The sequence below is a fragment of the Cricetulus griseus genome, chromosome 2 (assembly GCF_003668045.3).
Source record: "Cricetulus griseus strain 17A/GY chromosome 2, alternate assembly CriGri-PICRH-1.0, whole genome shotgun sequence".
Classification (NCBI taxonomy): domain Eukaryota; kingdom Metazoa; phylum Chordata; class Mammalia; order Rodentia; family Cricetidae; genus Cricetulus; species Cricetulus griseus.
Window position 1 is genome coordinate 255,372,206 of NC_048595.1, and position 19,586 is coordinate 255,391,791.

The window sequence follows — 19,586 nt, forward strand, 5'->3', positions numbered from 1 at the left end:
ATAGAGAAAACTTCAGGGCCAGGAAAAACAGAGCAGATGAGGAAGGAGTTGGTGTCCCACCAGCTTCCCTTCTTGTCTTGTCTCTAGTGATACAAGGCTCAGTGCTAGGCCACTGTGCTAGGGTACATCTCTCAAAAGCTCCCAGGTGCACCACCTCCCGGGAGCATCACCTCCCAGGAGCACCACCCTAAGGGCCAAGTCTTTGTCATGTGAGTTTAACGGAGCCACTTACCATCTAAATCATAGCACTAAGTAAGTTTTATGCATCCCACATAAAGGGTGGGAAAACAAGATACGCATTCTTTTTCCAAAAGTGAGAAATAGGAAAGGAAGGAATGATTCCAAACTGCAAGGCAGATACAGTGAGATCTACAGACTTGGGATTCACCTCTTTACTCCTCTGCCTTCTAGTGCCACTGTAGCTGAAGTCCCAGCTTCCAGAGACAAGAAGACAATGGGTTAGCAGTCCTGGCCCTAAAGCTTTGGAACCCCACCAGCAGCTTTAGGAGGAGTCCTTCTGGCTTGTTAGCAGTGAAGTGCAGGGTCTCCCCTCAAGCAAAGACAGGTGATTCACGTTCAGAGATGTCCTTCCCTGTTATTTCTTCCTTCCTTCCTCCCTCCCTCCCTCCTTTTCCCCCTCCCTCCCTCTCTCTCTCTCTCTTCCTCCTCCTTCTTCCACCTCTAACCCCTTCCTCCTCCTTCCTCTCTTTCCCTTCTGTTTCTTCTTCCCCCTTGAAATAGAATTGTGGATGGATGTGAGTAGCCACGTGGGTGCTGGGAACTGAGCGCAGGTCCTCTGCAAGAATGAAACATGTTCTTAAGTGCTGAGCCATCTCTCCAATCTCTCTCTCTCTCTATGACAGCCAATCCAGACCTCAAAACTGCTTACAAAGCACTTCAACTTAATATCCAACTTCTTTGCTCAAGTTCTATTTTCTGTAAGACCTAAGTACAGAAGCAAGTGGCAGCAAAGGGTGTGGCTTCTTTATGAGAAGGACAACCCTTTCTCCAGTTTTTAGCATTGTGATCTTTTTTACCTGAGACTTTATCTGGATGGCTTTTACTGTCCATATTTCTACCAACCTTTTATTTCCCCAGCATCCCTTTAATGTTCCCTAAAGTGATTGGCACTTCTCTGCACCTGTCCACTTTTCTTTCTGAGCCCTAGCACTAGGTCCATTCACACTAATATAGGCTTTTCTAGCATGGCACCCAAACTCCAGCCTCCACCCAGTACTGCGTCCTAAACAACTTCTACGTTTCTGGATTAGATCCACACCCTCACTTCTTAGTACCAGTAGACCTGGCTTAGCCTGGGCTACAGTGATGGAATGCAGTAGGTGTTAGCTTTTGAATGTAAATATTTCTAACAGCTGTAAAAACTGGAAAGTTCAACTTCAAGGAGCTAGCTACTTGGTTTGTAGGCAGCCACCATCTGCCTGTGCTCTCACTAGTGGAAGTTACCAGGAAGCTCTCTGGGGATATTTTTATAAGGACAGTACCCACTAAAGAAAGTGTTGTCCATATGACCTAATCCTTTCCCAAGGTTTTACTCTTACTTCTGTCCCTTTGAGTGTTGGGATGTCAACAGAGGAGATTGAGGGTTGGGGACACAAACATTCAGTCCATGGTTTTTTAAGATTCCAGGTTGGCTTGTAATGTACATAGCACTAACTGTCAGTGATTGCCAGTGTCAAATCCATAGGTGTGGTATCTTTCCCCATTCAACTCTAGTAAACCATGTTCTCTAATGTCTTAGTTTTCCAGGCATAGTAAACCTTGTAAAAAAAAAAATGTTGTTTTATGTGTATGAGTATTTTGCTTTGCATGTATGTATGTATACTTTGTGTGTGCTTCTGCTGTCAGAATCCCAAAGAGGGTTGGCATCAGATTCCCTGGAATTGGAGTTACAGATGATTGTAAAGTACTATGTGAGTTTTTGGGAACCGAATCTGGGTCCTCTGTAAAAGTAGCGAGTGTGCTTACACTCTGAGGCAGATCTCTAGCCTCATAGTCAACTTTTTGACATTAGAAAACAACAAAGTAGTCTATAAAGTTCATGTTAGAAAAGAGGATTTAAAAGCTATAAAAATCATCTCAAATTTTCCCTAGAGTCCCAGTTTCCAAGATTACCTCAAGGCAGCAGAAATACAAAAACATCCAGGTGGTTTTGTGGTTCTCATTTGCTCCCTGGAGAAACCTATGTCCTACAGCCATTTGCATGCAACACTTGAATAGTTAGGTTGCAGCTATCTGGAAGACTTTAGAACAGCAATAGCACTCTGTTCCTGTCCATAACCATCTTTTATACTGGACTCGGGTCTCATGTTCTAACCTTAAGCATCCTGTATAGGTAAGTAGACTGCCCACAGGTGCATCAGATAATTTTAGGGACTGTGTGCAGATCATTTACACTGTGTCTTAAATTTTAAATCAATTCTTCTTAAATCAAATTTCTTCTCAGAACTGTTTTTTGTGAGCATGTTATTATTACTGTTCTATGTTTCACACTTGGTTTTTAATCTTTCTTTTTCTCACTTAGTTGGTTTCTGAATGTTCCCCTTTCTTCTGTGATCTTTTTTTTTAGCGGCACTCTCTGGGTGAGGCTTTGCATAAATCTATCAACAATGTAAGTGAGTGGCACTTACAGTTTGTGCACAAGGCATGTTGCACCTTTGATTTTGCATAATAACACTGCTTTGAAGCTTTAACTTATACAAAAGTATACTTTGGCACAAAATAAGATTTTTTTGCATATAGGTACTAATAATATCTAACTTTCAACCATTCATTTGTGTATTGTATGTGCAAACATCTGCCATCCATCTTATTAAGTGTTTTATGATGAAACTAATGTAGATTTTCATCTTATGCATAAAATTCATTAATTTAATGTTAACCTTGAAAGGCATGGTAATATTCTTGAAAAATACTAACTAGTTGATTATCATAAAATGGGAATAAATGCAAAATTTTTTGAGTTAAAAGTTTATTTTTGGAAAAGTGTCAATAGACTTTTAAAGAATCAAGTGTTTGGGAAAGTTCACAAAATTTAAATATGGTTTATGTTTTACTGTCCTAATTTTAACACACAAAAAACAAAATAATGTAAATCCATTTCCCAAGAATTGGCAAAAGTATTGTTTTTTTCTTCTGTGTAGACACACATATAGGAATTAAGCTTCAAAATAATATTCCATATGTTCCTACTCAGTAAAGATTTATACATGAAGAAAAATATGAGATTTATCTTCATATCAAACCCATTCCTATCTTATCCTTCATGGTAAAATTACAGAGTTGGATGTCTCTAAATAAGTTCCTCAGTTCCTGGATATCTCAGGAGAGGTCTCCGCACTCCTACTGGAAAAGGCATATGGGTGGATTTTTCTTTTCTCAGGTAGTGGAAAATGAGAATATTACAGTTGAGTGCTGTCTCTGCTGCTATCCTGTGGGACACCTACTCCTTGGAGTGTCACACAGGGACACAGCTGTCCTCCAGTGCACTTAGAAACAGAATGGAGCCTGCCAGTGTTTCCCTAGACAAAGCAAAGTTTGAATCTAGATGTGCCCTGTGAAACGTTAATATTTCATTTTCTACTACCTGAGAAAGGAAATTTTTGCTTGCTTTTCAAAGTCAATTCTTCTTTCAATATAAAAAGCAGTTGGAAAATAAATGACTCTGATCATCATAATTTTCTTAATGTGTTTTAAAGTAAGGAAAAGATATATTTATCTAAATTTTGATAAACAACACTACATTAAGATATTCTTGTTAACAATAAAATCTCATGACTCGAATAAAAATTTTGTTTGATATTTCACTTTTGGGCCTAATAATATCAATCCAGATTTTTTATACATCATTTGTTGATTATATAGAATAATAACTTAAATATGATTGTTTTCTAAATGAATCACATTGTACCTTAGAATATATGTGATGATGTAGTTATTCCCCTTAGTGGTTAAAAAGGTACTAATTAAATAAAACCATTTTATTGACTCAATATCATAAATAAAAGTACATTAAGTGTCTATTAGTAACTGGATGGGAACAACTTTGTTATTAATTAAATGTTATTACCACAATGAAATCCTCATTGAATTAATCCCCTAATGTGACATCATAATTATCGTTGGTCACCTTCACCCTCATCATCCATAATCAAAATGAAGTGTTGGCATACAGAATTGCCAGGCTGGCATTCCTCACCCACCATACATTGGCCCTGCTTCCCAAGTAGTAGTTCCTTTCTTAGCAAGAATTTGCTTCTCTACAGGTCATCCTTTAAAAAGAAATGGAGTGATTGCTAATATATCTTATAGATGCTTTCTAGTTTGTTTTAGTTTAAGACCGAGGTGATAACTGGGAATGTATTTTATAGTATCTCCAGGAAAATAAGAAGTGTCACTGTGGCTCTTAATTGCTAAGTTTAGTTTAGGATCAAAAAAAAAAAAACAAAAAACAAAAACAAACAAACAAAAAAAACACTGTCTTGGAATTGCCAAACAGAAGTTTTTCGGAGTGACCATAATTTCATGACCTGAAATATATTCTTTTCTTTTTAAATGTTTTTACTGAAATACAATTTTATCACTTTCCCTTCTCCCTGTATTCTTTAATAATAGCAAATTAGTAATCTTAAAAAAGAATTAAGATGTCTATGCACCATCCACCATTGTCCATGAAAATGTATGCAAGTCATTGACATACTAAAGATTAATCTTATTGTTCTCCACAAGGCCAAAATTAGCAGGTTTTAGTGTTGCTTTCAGTATTTGAAAGTGCTGGACTTTATACCTTACGATTAAGCTGATATTGCCTAGTTATGTATTAGTGGGAAAAGAGGGTCCCCTGGTCTTTAAGATGGTGACATGACTTAATCCCAGCAGAGTCTGACAACTCTGTTAACTGACATGGAACAAAGCCTGGAGGGCAAGGGACAGTGACTGCTGTAGAATGCCATTAAAAACACAAGGGAGGTCATTAGCATGCCTGGATTCTAGCACTTGAGAGCAGAGGCAGAAAGATCAGGATTTCCAGAACATCACCCAAGATATAGGAGACCCTGTTACAATAATAACAGTTTTGAACATTAAAAAAGAATGGGCAGAAAAATCTGTATGTGTCATCCCTGCATCTGCAAGTCTAAGACCAGCCCAGCAGTTATGGTAATTAGAAACAAACATGTTGGTCAGCCTGGGCCCAAATCCAATGTGCTAAGCCAGAATCTCAGACACCAGGAGAGATTCCTATAATATTCAGCTAAGTTTGAGGGTCATCTACTATCTTGCAACAGGCTGTCTCTTGAGGACAGATTGTTTGTATACTTTGTGTGATCCTTAATTCTTGTAATAAGACTGAAGAAGGAAAAGACTCCAGTATCACATGAAAAACAAGCAAAAATAAAAGAGTTGGTAGGTAATATTGTGTCTGTGTTGGTATCATGTCACACCTCAATTTGAATTGTTTACTTCTAGAATTAATGATACAATCTACATATATTTGAATACTACTAAGTTAATAAATGACTAGATTAGTTCCAGTATTTTTGTTGAACAGCTTCAACACACACACACAGTAAAGGCCCAGGGCCTTTGTGAAGGGCTCCACAGTGAGGCAAGATAACTTCTACATTAATATATATATGTATTTATATATATAAATGTGTTTTCTTTTTGATATTTATACAAAATTCTATCTTTAATACCATATTTTCTAAAAGATAGTAAAATTTCTGTGTGGTGGTGGTACACGCCTTTAATCCCAGCACATGGCAATCAGAGGCTGGCAGATCTCCAAGAGTTTGAGGCCAGCCTAATCTATAAAGAGAGTTCCAGGACAGCCAGGACTATTAACACAAAGAAACCCTGTCTCAAAAGAGAGAGAGAGAGAGAGAGAGAGAGAGAGAGAGAGAGAGAGAGAGAGAGAGAGAGAGAGAGAAACTTACTTTCAAAAAAAGTATTGCTCAATAGTGGAAGTTAGAGGATGTCAATCATTTTCAGTACCCTTAAACTTTTTAAACTGTTGCAAGATAGAGGGCATGTTACTTAATTACACCACACCTACATAGATTGGTAAGAATTGTTAAAGTAAGAATTTATTTTTTTTTGCAATAAAGGTTCTTGTATTTTTTTAATGGAATGAAATAGGGCTGGCCAGATGGCTTAGCAGCTAAGATCCCTGGCTGTTCTTCTAGAGGATCTGGGTTCAGTTTGCAGCACCCACATGGCAGCTCACAACCTTCTGTAACTCCAGATACAAGGGAATTCTCTGGCCTCTCCAGCCCTACATCACATGGTACACAAACATAACATGTAGACAGAACACACATACACATAAAAATAAGTCTTTTAAAAAGGTAAAGGGATCAAATGTCCAAAAGTTTATGGCATACAACGACACTAATACCATACACACAGTACTTAATTTGAGTATAGTATACAATTTAAAGCAACTGCTATTTCTCATTCACTGTTCAATGTATCTTTCTAGATATTCTGTGCTCTTTATCCGTCAAGGTTGTCCAAACATTTAATGCAGACCCTGCCTTACTTTACTTTGAATTAATGCGGGTTGATGTCAATATGTATATATAAACTATATATTACGCACAGATGCTTAAATAGTGGCTAGAAAACATTAGTTTATATCTCACTGCTCTGCTCATGATCTGTCCTTTTTAATGGTATGCAATTTTCCTGCTAAACAAAGGCTGATTTACTTAGTGCTGCTCTACTAACGCGCTCACTTGCAGTGCTGCATTGCATGACACGGCTTCTGCATACAATTCACATTGCTGCACTGAGCATGAGTGCAAAGACTTTGGAGTTTGTGTGCTTCCAAAGTTCAGAAAACAAAAACACGTGGATTTGACTACTAAATTGCATGGTGTCTTTTCCTACATATAGAGTCTGTTACTGTCTAGAGTGTAGATTCAAATATTAATCATACATTCTAAGTTGGAAAATAATATTTTGGAGTTCTTTTAAGGTAAAGTATATTATACTATAAAATATTAAAGCTAGAGAAAGTTTAAAATGCTTATATTTTAAAAGTATTATGTATTACTGTATTATTTAAAAGTATATTATATTACTGTGGCAATTCTCTTATTTTAATGTTATTTCTTCATTAGCTTCACCTTTAAATAGATTAATACAATTCAATGCAGTTGTGGTCCAATTAACACCACGGCGGGCAACAATCATTTAAAGCAGGTATCACAACAGTAAAACATATGCCAGGTCAAGTGAGTGGGTGGTTTCTTACTAACCGAAGCATTTAAAGCAGCAGTTCTTAACCTGTGCGTCCAGACCCCTACCTGCATACCAGATGTTTACATTAGAATTCATAACAGTAGCAAAATTACCGTTATAAAGTCACAATGAGAATAATATCATGGTTATTGGTCACCACAACATGAGCAACTGTATTAAAGGGTCACGGCATTAGGAAGGTTTATAGGGTGCAACCTGGGGCCACCGCCAGCCCCATTGGTACCTTTGGGCAAAGCAAAACTTCATGTATACTCTTGCTAGATGAACATAGGCTGTGCCAGGGCATGGTAAGAAAAATGCTAGGTAGATTTTTAGTTCTCACTTTGTCAGGTGCCATGGAAGAACTTTGAGAATATCAGTTAAAATTATGCATGTGACACACAATGTCCCCACCTTTCCCATATGTATCCTAACAAGTTAACTCCAGAGAAACATAAGGCAGTCGCCATGAGGCCCATCCTGTTGCTGAGATTGGTACTGAACCCATAAGAGAGTGGAGAGGTGCCTTTTGTCTCTCAAGACCCTGCTGGCTGGGCATAGACTGACCACAATTACAGATCACTGTTCACAGTCCTATTTACTGCTGTGGCCTCTTACAACTTTCCTTTTACTTCCTTAGTATTTGTTTCACCCTGATGTTCCTTGCATAAAATTGTGAGCACTAAGCTATAATCCTATCCCACATCGTGGCCTTATTGGTGACTGTGCCTTTTTCGTGAAGTTAGCCATGTGTGGTGTTCACACTCACAATTTCTGAACTCAGGTGGATTGTCATAAGTTCCAGGCTAGCCTGGGCTACAGAGGAAGCCCCTGTCTCAGAGACTATTGAAAAGCTTAGTTGCCTGGAGTCAGATTCATGGTTGCTCCTTTGGCCCCCACATCTGTAAAATCTCTGGGATATACCACTGTATAAAAAGAAATTGATAAGGTTTCAACAGCTAAAGTAGCTCCTTGGGAAGTACATATCCACCATCTGTGTCAGTTGTGTCATTTCTCACCAGGGTGTGGCTATATCCTTGACAACATGCACTGACTCTTCTAACTAATCCTGGTTGGTGCCTTTGTAACTTGGCCCCAAACCCTTCCGTGTAGTTCATGTTGCAGCCAAGCTCACTGCTGTGTTTAGCCTTACTCGTTTGCTAGTGAGTGGTTTTCCCCTCTCATCTTGCTTTGCATTACTGGTGAATCCCCAGGCTGTCTTCTTTCTCCTGTGCTTTCCTTGTGAGACATGTTAAGTGGCCTGTTACTGCCACCAGCACATCAAAGAAAAGTTGTTGCCAATATAAAGGAAAAGGGCTCCTGCTCAGTGTAGGGTGCCCTCTTCAGTTGGCTTTGGAGGACCCAGACAGTTTTGCTTAAGTATGAGTGGATACGAGTGAATACGGTGTCTTAAGTTTTTTACAGGGTGTATTTTTACAACTTTTTATCTGGACTCTTAAGTTGCTCTTTTCTTCAGATTTCTTCTAGAGTAAGGTCAACCTTCACCATTTCAGGTTAGAATAACATGGATAAGAATAGAAATAGATAAAATCAAACCATTTCACCAGCTCCATGTATGTATTTGTATGTAATACACACTTATCTATACTGGCATGCTTTTTGTTCTTAGGAAAGACTTCATTTTAATTAAAACAGCCAGAGATGATCCTTGACAGATTAAGGCTGATGTCTTTGGTTGACAAAAGGAACAACAAATCATTTTCCACTTAAGGAGGTTGAGTGATTAGAGGGAGCTTGCTCCTCTTCTGGGTTTGGGGCTCAGCCTCCATGCCTGGTAGCTTACAACTGCCTATAACCTTAGCTTGAGGGGATAGACTGTGATCACCTCTTCCAGCCTCTTTGGGCACCCTCACAAACATGGCATACATGAATACAAACACATGCACATCACATAAATTAATAAATAACAAGCTGACAAATCATTTGAAGGAGCAGGTCTTCAGCCCTCAGACAATCTTAGCTAGCGATTACTGCTTGTTCCCTGTAGAAGTACTCTAAGCGACAGTGGGTGGAGACACCAATTCCCACACTGTGGTGAGAGTAGATACAGATGATGGTGGAGAAAGAGGACCTTCATTCCAAACCCATATCCCTAACCATCTCACTGCCGCCTCCCTGTGGAGCCATTTAACCCTTGGTGCTTTCTCCTCAGAGCGAATTCATTGCCTCCTGTTTTATATAAATGTTAAACACATGGCAGCAAGTGTGATCTACAAATTGTGTATTATTTTATAAGCAGTATAATTAGGCCATTTTCAAGGTACTACCTGAAAACAGGCTTAAACTAGTGATTATGCAGATTAGATTTTGGGGCTGGTAAGATGGCTCAGCATATAAACTGTCTTCCATCAAGCCTGGCACTTGAATTCAGTTTCCAGAAACCACATAAAGGTAGAAGGAGAGGACCGACTCCATGCTGCTTTCCTGTGACCTACACATGCACACACCATATACACATCCACTAATAATGAATGAATTTTTCAGTTAGGTTTTTTTTTTTTTTATCATGGAACATTTAAACTAACCACAGTTATCCCATCAGCTCTATTTGAGCTGCTCCTTTCCTTTGGATGGGGAGTCTGTGAAGCACACCTTGTGTTTACTCCTTGTTGTGTGTCTCTCTGGCATAGATCTCCCTGCTCAAGCAGAACCTGGAGCTGCAGCTCTGCCAGTCGCAGACATCTCTGCAGCAGTTGCAAGCTCAATTCACACAGGAGCGCCAGCGACTCACACAGGAGCTGGAGGAGCTGGAGGAGCAGCACCAACAGAGACATAAGTCCCTCAAGGAAGCACATGTCCTTGCCTTCCAAACCATGGAAGAAGAGAAGGAAAAGGAACAAAGGGTGAGGTTCCTGGGAAACACCTTCAAAGCTCGTCCAAGAGCTTGATGATAATTACCCTTTAGATTCCTCTTTGTAATGGCTTGTGGCCCATATGCAGCACAGGGTGGGCCTGACGTGTGAAGATGAAGTAGAAACCACCAGCCTTGAGATTCGTTAAGAATTCCAAAGTTTTCCTTCCTTTTCTCTTTCTTCTATTTTCATTTTTCTTTAAAATGTTATATATTGTTTTACTGAATTGTTCTCCAGAACATGACTTCCTGTAGGAGTCAGTCACCGTGCTTAAGCACACACAGTGATTTACATAATAGTGGACAAAGAGAGTGGAGCTAACATTGTCTGTTTATCGTAACACCAAGCTGAGCACATCTTTGGCTCCTTAACAGTTAAAACAGTTGTGGTATAAATTCAGCTACTGTTCTAGTCATAGTGTATTATCCTAATAGTTTTTCATTGGATTTTTTGAGACTCATGTGACCACGCTAGTCTTGAACTCACTTATGTACATGGGCTGACTTTGAACTCCTGATCCTCCTGACCCAGCCTCCTCAGTGCTAGGATTACAAATGTGTGTCACCACACTCAGACTTCTATCAAATTCTAAATTTGTTTTCACTCTGGGCCTACAAAAAGAGAAATGGATCCGAGATATATAGCTTTGCTTTTTTTGTTTTGTTTTATTTTGTTTTTCTCTCTTGGATTTTCCCCTTACATTCTTTCTGTTTGTACAAAAGAAATATTCATGGTAAAATGAATTTGAAATGTTTTAAAATATAATTTCCTTGTAATATAATCCTATAACTTATATAAAAATTATAACTACAATAACTTAAAATGGATTTAAATCAAGTGAATATATTATTGAATTATTATCATAGTCTTTTTACTCTGTGTGTGAGCAAACATGTATGTGTACATCTGCACAGGCATATGTAGAGACCAGATGTTGATGCCACGGATCTCCCTTTTCTGCTCTTCTGTTTGGTTTGGTTTGGTTTTAAGGAGACAGGGACTTTTATTGAGCCTGGAGCTCACTGATCACTAAACTGACCAATGAGCTCCAGGGATCCTCCTGCTCCATCTCCCAGGGCTAGGATTACAGATGTGCACTGGCCTGCCTGTCTTCTTACAGGGTTGCCAGGGATGTGAACTCAGGTCCAGGGCTAGGGCTCAGTGGGTAAAACATTTGCCACGCCCCTACAAGGATCAGAGTTCAGAGCCTCAGAAGTCATGTACAGTCATGCACAATAGTTTGCATCTATAATCCCAGCATTCTTATGGTGGGTAGTTCTTATGGAAGGTGGTGACTGGAGAAACCCCAGAAGCTCATGGGCCACCTAGCCTACTGTATGTGGAAAACAGCAAGAAACTGCCTCAAACAAGATGGATGGCAAGGAGCAACACCCTGAGTTGTCTTCTAACCATCACACACACACACAGATTGTATATCTGCAATCACACACATTTATATACAAGCACATAAACAAATACAGAAAGAAAACAAACAAACTGAGGTTCTTGTGTTTGCATAGCAAAAATTTTGTTCACTAGCCCCCATATTATTATATTCTCTGCTGGGATCTCCAGATATCTATTTCTTTATTTTGTCAGGGAGTGGGGTGTGTGTATGTATGTGTCATATAGTTGTGTGCATGTGCACACGAAGTGGGGGTCAGTGTCAGCTGTTTTCCTACATTTCTCCACACACATTTTTTCCCCTTAGATTGAGTCTTTCAATACTTGGAGCTTATACATTCAGATAGGCTGGCTGGCCAGTGAGTTCCCAGAATCCCTCTGTCTCAATGGCCTCCCATCCTGGAGTTACACACACACACACACACACACACACACACACACACACACACACACACACACACACACACACACACACACACGCTGCTACCCCTGGCTTTTTATGTGGATACTTGGGATCCACATTTATGTCATCATGCTTGAGCCAGGTGCCTTGCCTGAGCTATTTCCACAGCACCCATTGTTCAGTTGTAAACCATTAGTGTGTCACAATTGGAATGTGATTCATTTTTGTTTAGTTCATTTCTTAGCGATGTATTTTTCACCTTCTTCCAATGACCTCAGTATAACAAAGACTTTGTAGAAGAACCCAGTCATACTATCATTTTCATCATAATACATAATTACCTATAAAGGCTGTTTATTAATTTTTCATTCAGGTGCAAGCACTAGTTTAAGAAATGGTATAAATAAATTAAGGTTGAATTCAACAGTGATCTTAGCTTTTCAACCTGTTTTGTGTCTTGACCGTTGTTAACTTTAGAGTCTTTGACATGTAGAAGTAAAATATCTTCTTTGTATACAAAAATAAATGAATTATTTAGGAAAATTTTATGCTTTTAAAAAACAAAGAAACACTTACTTATATGGCAAGTTATAGTCTATAAATCATGTCCAGAAATCCAAGGAGGTCTCTTGGGTTAAGAATTAGACCTGATAGACGGAGCAAGGTGCTACATTCCTATAATCTCTGCACCCAGGAGGTGGAGGCAGGAGGATGAGCGTCATCCTTTGCTACATAGCATGTTTGAGTGCAGGCTCAGCTACATGAAAACTTGTCTCAAAACAAACAAACAAAAACAAGAATCAGGAAAGGCCTGGCAGCGTTCCTAACTTCATCTACTCGTTGGCTGCTACTTTTGAATTGATGTAACACATGACCTCTTATCAGTAATGAAATGCTATACATTTGAATTTTTAAAATCAATTAGCTTTGATCTTCAGAAGGAATCAGAACATGAAATGTTTCTGTGTTGTCATTAAATAACCCAACTATCTAGCTGTAGGTTCTGTAGCAACAAAACAATCATTTTGCTCATAATGGAAGACACTCATGCTTTGTTTCTGAAAAGCGTTTCTCAGAGAGTGATAAGCAAACAAATACTAAACTTTAAAACACCACTTCTCTGTTAAAGAAGTGAGTCTTTTTCTGTCCCACCTACCAGCTTCCAAGAAACAGTCCTAACTGTCCTGGAACTCACTCTATAGACCAGGTTGGCCACGAACTCAGAGAGATCTGCCTGCCTCTGCCTCCTAAGTGCTGGGATTAAAGGTGTGCCCCACCACCACCCAGCCCTAACTAGTTTTTATAACTGAAATTAACCCATACCTTTTAATCTTTGTCCTTTTATATGACTCAGTTACCTTTGCACTGTGCTGTCCATCCTGCCTCCTCTCATGTCTGGCATCTCTGCTTTCTTTTTCCCAGAGTTCTCTCTCCACCCTGAAACCCACCTATACCCCCTGCCTACCTATTGGCCATTCAGCTCTTTAATAAACTAATCACAGTGACATGTCTTCACACAGGGTAAAGGAATAGTCCACAACTATTAAATGTAACCCTAGTTGTAGGACTCTAAAATACTTCATTTTAGAAATTACAGTAAAACAAAAGCAACAAAAATTCTATCACAGTCAGTTCATCTTTCACCTGTAAGGACCTGGGTAACATATTTTCTCTTAACCATGTATAGGCTGTTATATCCATAAAACCTTTGAAGCAGCTTATCACATGTAATCTGAAATAGTTGCCTTTATGTCACTGTGACAGAATACCTGACAGAAGGTTGTGTTAGCTTTTCCTTGAGCAGACAGAACAAAAAAATGTCTCTCACTCCAAGTAGGACACCTACAGCAGGCCAAAGCAGCAAGTCTAGCTTGATGAACCAATGAGATTAATTGGGATTACTTCCAGGGGCACATACCACCAAAGAAAAATGCTCCATATCCTCCCTCCAGCAGCCTTTAACCAGACAGGGAGGGATCTTGTGGGCCTGGGGAGTTCTTCTCCCTCCATGGGAGAATGCTCGCAGACTCAGCTCTCAGGGTCTTCTTCAGGACAGCACAGCTGCTCTGACTTTAAGACCATGGCCATGCCATGCCCAGAGGGAAGGGCTCCACAACACAGGGGAACTCAAGGGAGAAAACATTTCCTTTGGCACTGTGTTTGGAGTCGGGAGAAGCACAGCAGATTTAGTAGTGATGGGAGCTCTGTACATCACAGTAGTCCAGGAAGCAAGCCACAGTGTCCAAAGTCTTGATGGTAGTGACTTTCTACTTCCAGGTAGTCTGCTTCCTAAGTGATCAAAGAGCTCCTCCAAAGACACCACCAGTGGTCAACACGTTAGTGTAGAGGAGACTTTTCAGGGACAACGAAAACACTTCTATCCACTTACCCTCAGAGAATTGCTTCTTCACACAAATAATTTATGGAAAATAGCTGTAAAATATTTGATTGGAGGGGACTAGAGAGATAGCTCAGTGGCTTAGAGTACTGGCTGCTCTTCCAGAGGACCCAAGTTCAATTCCCAGCACCCACATGGCAGTTTACCAGTTTGTTAACTCCAGATCCAGGACTTCTGACACCTTCACACATATACATGTGCTCACAAAACATCAATGCATATAAAATAAAAATAAATATTTAAAAGAGATTTGATTGGAGTGATGTTTCCCCAATGTCCCCACTGTGCTTATGCAAACCTAATGAGGAGTGGCTTTGTGTTATTTTCTTAATGATAACCCCCTCCTCTCCTTTCCAGGCACACAGGTTCTTTTCCTTAGTTTTTAGTAATTTGTATCCTTAGCAACTTTAGAAAATGATTTTATTTGGAAACTACCTGCAGCTAAAGGTCTGTATTTCCAAATTCAACAAAATCTGGTGAGCCAAACTGGTTTCATAATTCATTATTTTCTACTGATTGCACCAATGAGTTTGTTTTCCAGTTACAGTTACTTTATATCTGATTTTGATGAGAATGAACTAAGGCAGCGAGTCTTCTTAAACACTAGGCTCCCCGGCCACTTTCTGTTTTGTTTTTCATGCTCTAGCATAATGAATTAATTTGCTTCTCCCACCCAGGCTCTGGAGAATCACCTGCAGCAGAAACATTCTGCAGAGCTGCAGTCACTGAAAGATGCACACCGAGAGTCCATGGAGGGCTTCCGCATGGAGATGGAGCAGGAGCTTCAGACACTCCGCTTTGAATTAGAGGATGAAGGAAAAGCTATGCTTGGTATTGTGGGAAGGATTATGATCTTGTCCTACTTATCTGTACACTCCTCCATTGTAAACCTCAACAGAAAGCATCTAGTTGCATAATTAAATTTTGGAACATCAAGATGATGTTTCTGTATAAAGAGGAAAGGAAGGTAGACTGGGATGATGTCAGCTTCCTCTGCACTCTGAGAAAGCAGTGTTCATAACGGATTTGTCGGTCTTCATGGACCTGAATGGAGGCAGAACACTTAGGGATCTGAGAAACCAGTCACTGTCCACTAGCCCCCATGCATCCACACATGCACTCCCACACATACACCAATGCAAGCATCCACGCATGCACTCCCACACATGCACCAGTGCAAGCATCCACGCATGCACTCCCACACATACACTAGTGCAAGCATCCACACATGCACTCCCACACATGCACCAGTGTAAGCATCCACGCATGCATCCCCACACATGCACCAGTGCAAGCATCCACACATGCATTCCCACAAATACAGCAGTGCAAGCATCCACACATGCATTCCCACACATACACCAGTGCAAGCATCCACACATGCACTCCCACACATACACCAGTGCAAGCATCCACACATGCACTCCCACACATGCACCAGTGCAAGCATCCACACATGCACTCCCACACATACACCAGTGCAAGCATCCACACATGCATTCCCACACATACACCAGTGCAAGCATCCACACATGCATTCCCACACATGCACCAGTGCAAGCATCCACACATGCATTCCCACACATACACCAGTGCAGGCATCCACACATGCATTCCCACACATGCACCAGTGCAAGCATTCACACATGCATTCCCACACATGCACCAGTGCAAGCATCCACACATGCATTCCCACACATACACCAGTACAAGCATCTACACATGTACTCCCACATCTGCCCTTGCATATGCACCGAAACATGCATCCACACATGCACCCATGCACTCACCCCACACATGCACTCCCACACATACACCAATACACCCAAACATGCATCCACACATGCACCTATGCAGCCACCCCACACATACATACTCTCACACATACAAATTCAGGCAACCACACATGCATTCCCACATCCACCCCCACACATGCACCCAAACATGTACCCACACATGTACTTATACCCATGCACACATGCAACCACACACATATCCACTCACACACTCACATGCACACCCCCACACATGGCTCATGGCTTGGACTTTACAATATTGTGTTTCCACTTCAGGATTTTGTTCTGGGAAGAAAGGGAAAAAGACCTTTTTATTGATGTCTGTTTCGTATGGAATTCTTCCCTATGAGATGGATCCTTGTAAAGTGAGATCTTTGTAAAGTTTTGAAGAAAATGTTAGATATGTATTTAAAATTTTATTTATGATTTTGTTTTTTGATGTTATTAGATAACTCATTTCTGCCATCTCATTTTTCCCTCTATTTTTTTCCCTGTGTTTGACATAATCCAGTGAGCGCTCTTTGCAGGTGAACTTGGAACAAAGAGGACTAGCAGGGTGTGAGTGACTATCTGGAACTCAGAGGGGAACCATGGGTACTGTCCATCACCCATGGGACAGGTGTGGAAGTCCTAGGCCATGTTGTTACAGTTCTCATTTCTTCTTGAGAAGCTGTTGTGATACCTAGCTTGAAAGTCACAGCAATGATGAACATTATCAAAGATTTGCAAAACATCAAATTGTATGCTAGAGGCTATACTGTGCTATTTCATTAAAAATGAGCTGCTGCTCTGTCTTTGCATGGAGCTGAGAGCTAACACCAGAGGTGGCCTTTGTAGGATTCTGGCCATAGAGAATGCCATTCAGTTTCCAAAGCTGTGTGAGGTAAGGTTGAAGGAGCCAAGTGTTAGATCTATCCCTGTTCAGCCCTCTGAGATGTGATTTCACTACCATCAGGTTGAAATAGGATGTTGGGAACCTCTAAAAAGGGTTTCTTTTTAAGATAATTGTAGATTTGCATTACTTTTTTAAAATTTAATTTAAAAAATTTTTGAGACATTTACACAGTTACATCACTCCCCCAGTTCCCTCCATGTCCTTTGCTTCCTCCTAAATTCATGACCTTTACTTCCTTAATTATAACTCCATGTATGTCTAAACATACCAGTATATTGCCCAGGTCTTATATATCCTTGAGATTTAATGGATGCAGCTTCCCTTTCATATAAAGAAGAAATGGTACAAAAAAAAAAAAAAAAAAAAAAACCACCCTCATGCCTTTTCCCATTTTCCAATGAAAGCATCCTATAAGAGTGTATTACAGTATCACAGCTAATGTATTGATATGGATACTGTTAGGATGCAGAACTTTTAGGTCCCTGGGAAACACACTTTCTTCACTGTCTTTCCTGTCTGGGATTACTGGCAAACCTCAGGCTGGTCTCTGCTTCTACACCATCAGCAGTTTGAGAATGCCATCATTTTTATATGTAGAATCTACAATATTTCTGTAGAAATTGCCCTTTTCACTCATTATAATTCTCTGGAATCACCCTGGTAGTTGTGGTCATCTCTAGTTTGTTCCTTTTCTCCCTAGTCATAGTGGTGCATCACCATATCCCCGTCTGTCCTTCAGTCATTGAAGGCGATCTGGGCTTCAGTTTGCTGTTGCATTTGTGCACACAAACATTCATGTGTATGCTGTCTGCGTAAATACAAGGTTTTGGTTGTCTGGAATAAAAGCCAAGAGAAAACTTTCTAGGTCATGTGGTTATTATGTATTTATTTAGTTTTTAAAGGCCCTGCCAGAATGTTCATTAGAATGCCTCTGCCATGTTTCAATCCACTAGCATTGTCTCAGTGACCCATTTCCCTCACATCGCACCAATATCTGATCTTATGACTATGTCATAATATCTCATTGTGGTTTTATTCTCCATTTCCCTAGTGGATAGAGATGTTGAATATTTTTCATGTTCTCATCAACTTCACGTCTTCTTTTTTGGTTGGGTTCGTCATTGTTACTGTTGAGTTTTAAGTATTCTAGTTATAGATTCTAGCTACTAGTCTTTCTCTGGATCCTTCAGGTCTGTTTACTCTATCACTCTCATTAACATACTGTCCCTGAGGCCACCACCAACTTTTGAGCTATTGTCACTGTCTGGCTCTCATCTTATTTTCTCTGTGTGTACATCTGGCCAGTTTGTCCTTCTTGGGTCATTTCCATGTTATTATATATTCTCGCTGTACCTATTTTCTAATCTGTACCCTTTACTGAAGTTCTCTGCCAAGGTCTCAACAGGAGCTTAAGTTGGCCAACTATAAGCAAGGGGAGCATTCTTTGACTAGATCTCATGTTTTAGCTTTAAAACCCACAGTTTGCATTTAACTCATTTACATCACAGTTTGAGGACCTAGGGTTTAAAGTAAAAGCTATGCAGGTTCCATTTCCTTCATGTCTCCATGTACCCTGTGACCTCCTGCCACATAGACTTCACAGCTTTCTGGACAGACCTCATTCTGGCTTCTTTGGCTTGTTCTGTCTTAGTGATAAAAGTGCCTCCTCCTCTACTTAGGAGCCCCAGTTCAGTCCCACTGAATTGCAGACAGAGTCACCATAACAGTCTCTCTGTGATTGATCCCCAATCACTGACTCCCAGAAATTGGGATGCTTTCACCACTGTGTTTTCATTATACTTGATATGAACCTCTGATATACCAGTTAGTTACCCGGCATAATGTGTTCACTTCTGGCTTGTGAAGTTATAAAGACAGGATCAAATTTTATTCTCTCTTAGGATACTGTTGTCACTCAATAAATGTGCACTGTATGATTAATTAATATGTATAATTAATTCCAGGGCCAGGCATAATGCATGCCTGTAGTCCCAGTACATGTGACATACATGACATGTAGGAAATGAAGATTTCAAGGCCCAGTTGCAGAGTGAGTTCCAAACCAGCCTTGGCTACATGAGACCCTGTCTCAAATAAATAAATAAATAAATAAATAAATAAATAAATAAATAAATAAATATTAAAAATAAATAAAATGGAAAGTCAGTTCTGAGCTCTACTGAAGGTGATGGCTGACCTCCAGGTAATTCAGAGTGTTTTTCAGCCAGTACTTTGTGTATTCTGGGGATGTTGTAAAATAATTCCTACTGGGAAGAAAGTTGACTCTTAAACATTTATAAAGGTACAACTCTAAAATCCATAGTATTTTAATAATATAAAACAGTCAAAGTATTTCATCTCCACTGCCACTTTATCTTCCAGCTGAATTCATCAAAAAACCCGCCTGTCATTTAAGTTCATGACATTTTTCATACCCTCATCAAAGCTAAGTAAATTTCAAATCCACATCTGATAATCTATTTTATGCACATTTTTGAGTATCCTAATTTTAAAAGTTATATTCTGGATCTTTTGTAGTTCTTTTCCTAAGGTA

The 19,586-nt window shown here is 39.8% G+C and overlaps 1 protein-coding gene across 3 annotated transcripts in view; it reads left to right on the forward strand.

Annotated features, from left to right (window-relative positions):
- Fam184a (family with sequence similarity 184 member A) overlaps window positions 1-19,586 on the forward strand; it is a 116,087-nt gene that overhangs the window by 81,219 nt on the left and 15,282 nt on the right. For all 3 annotated transcript variants that reach the window (XM_027402088.2, XM_035439085.1, XM_035439086.1), the window contains 2 exons: window positions 9,915-10,127; window positions 15,019-15,172. In XM_027402088.2, the coding sequence (XP_027257889.1) occupies window positions 9,915-10,127; window positions 15,019-15,172 (367 nt within the window). The remainder of the gene's footprint in view (window positions 1-9,914; window positions 10,128-15,018; window positions 15,173-19,586) is intronic.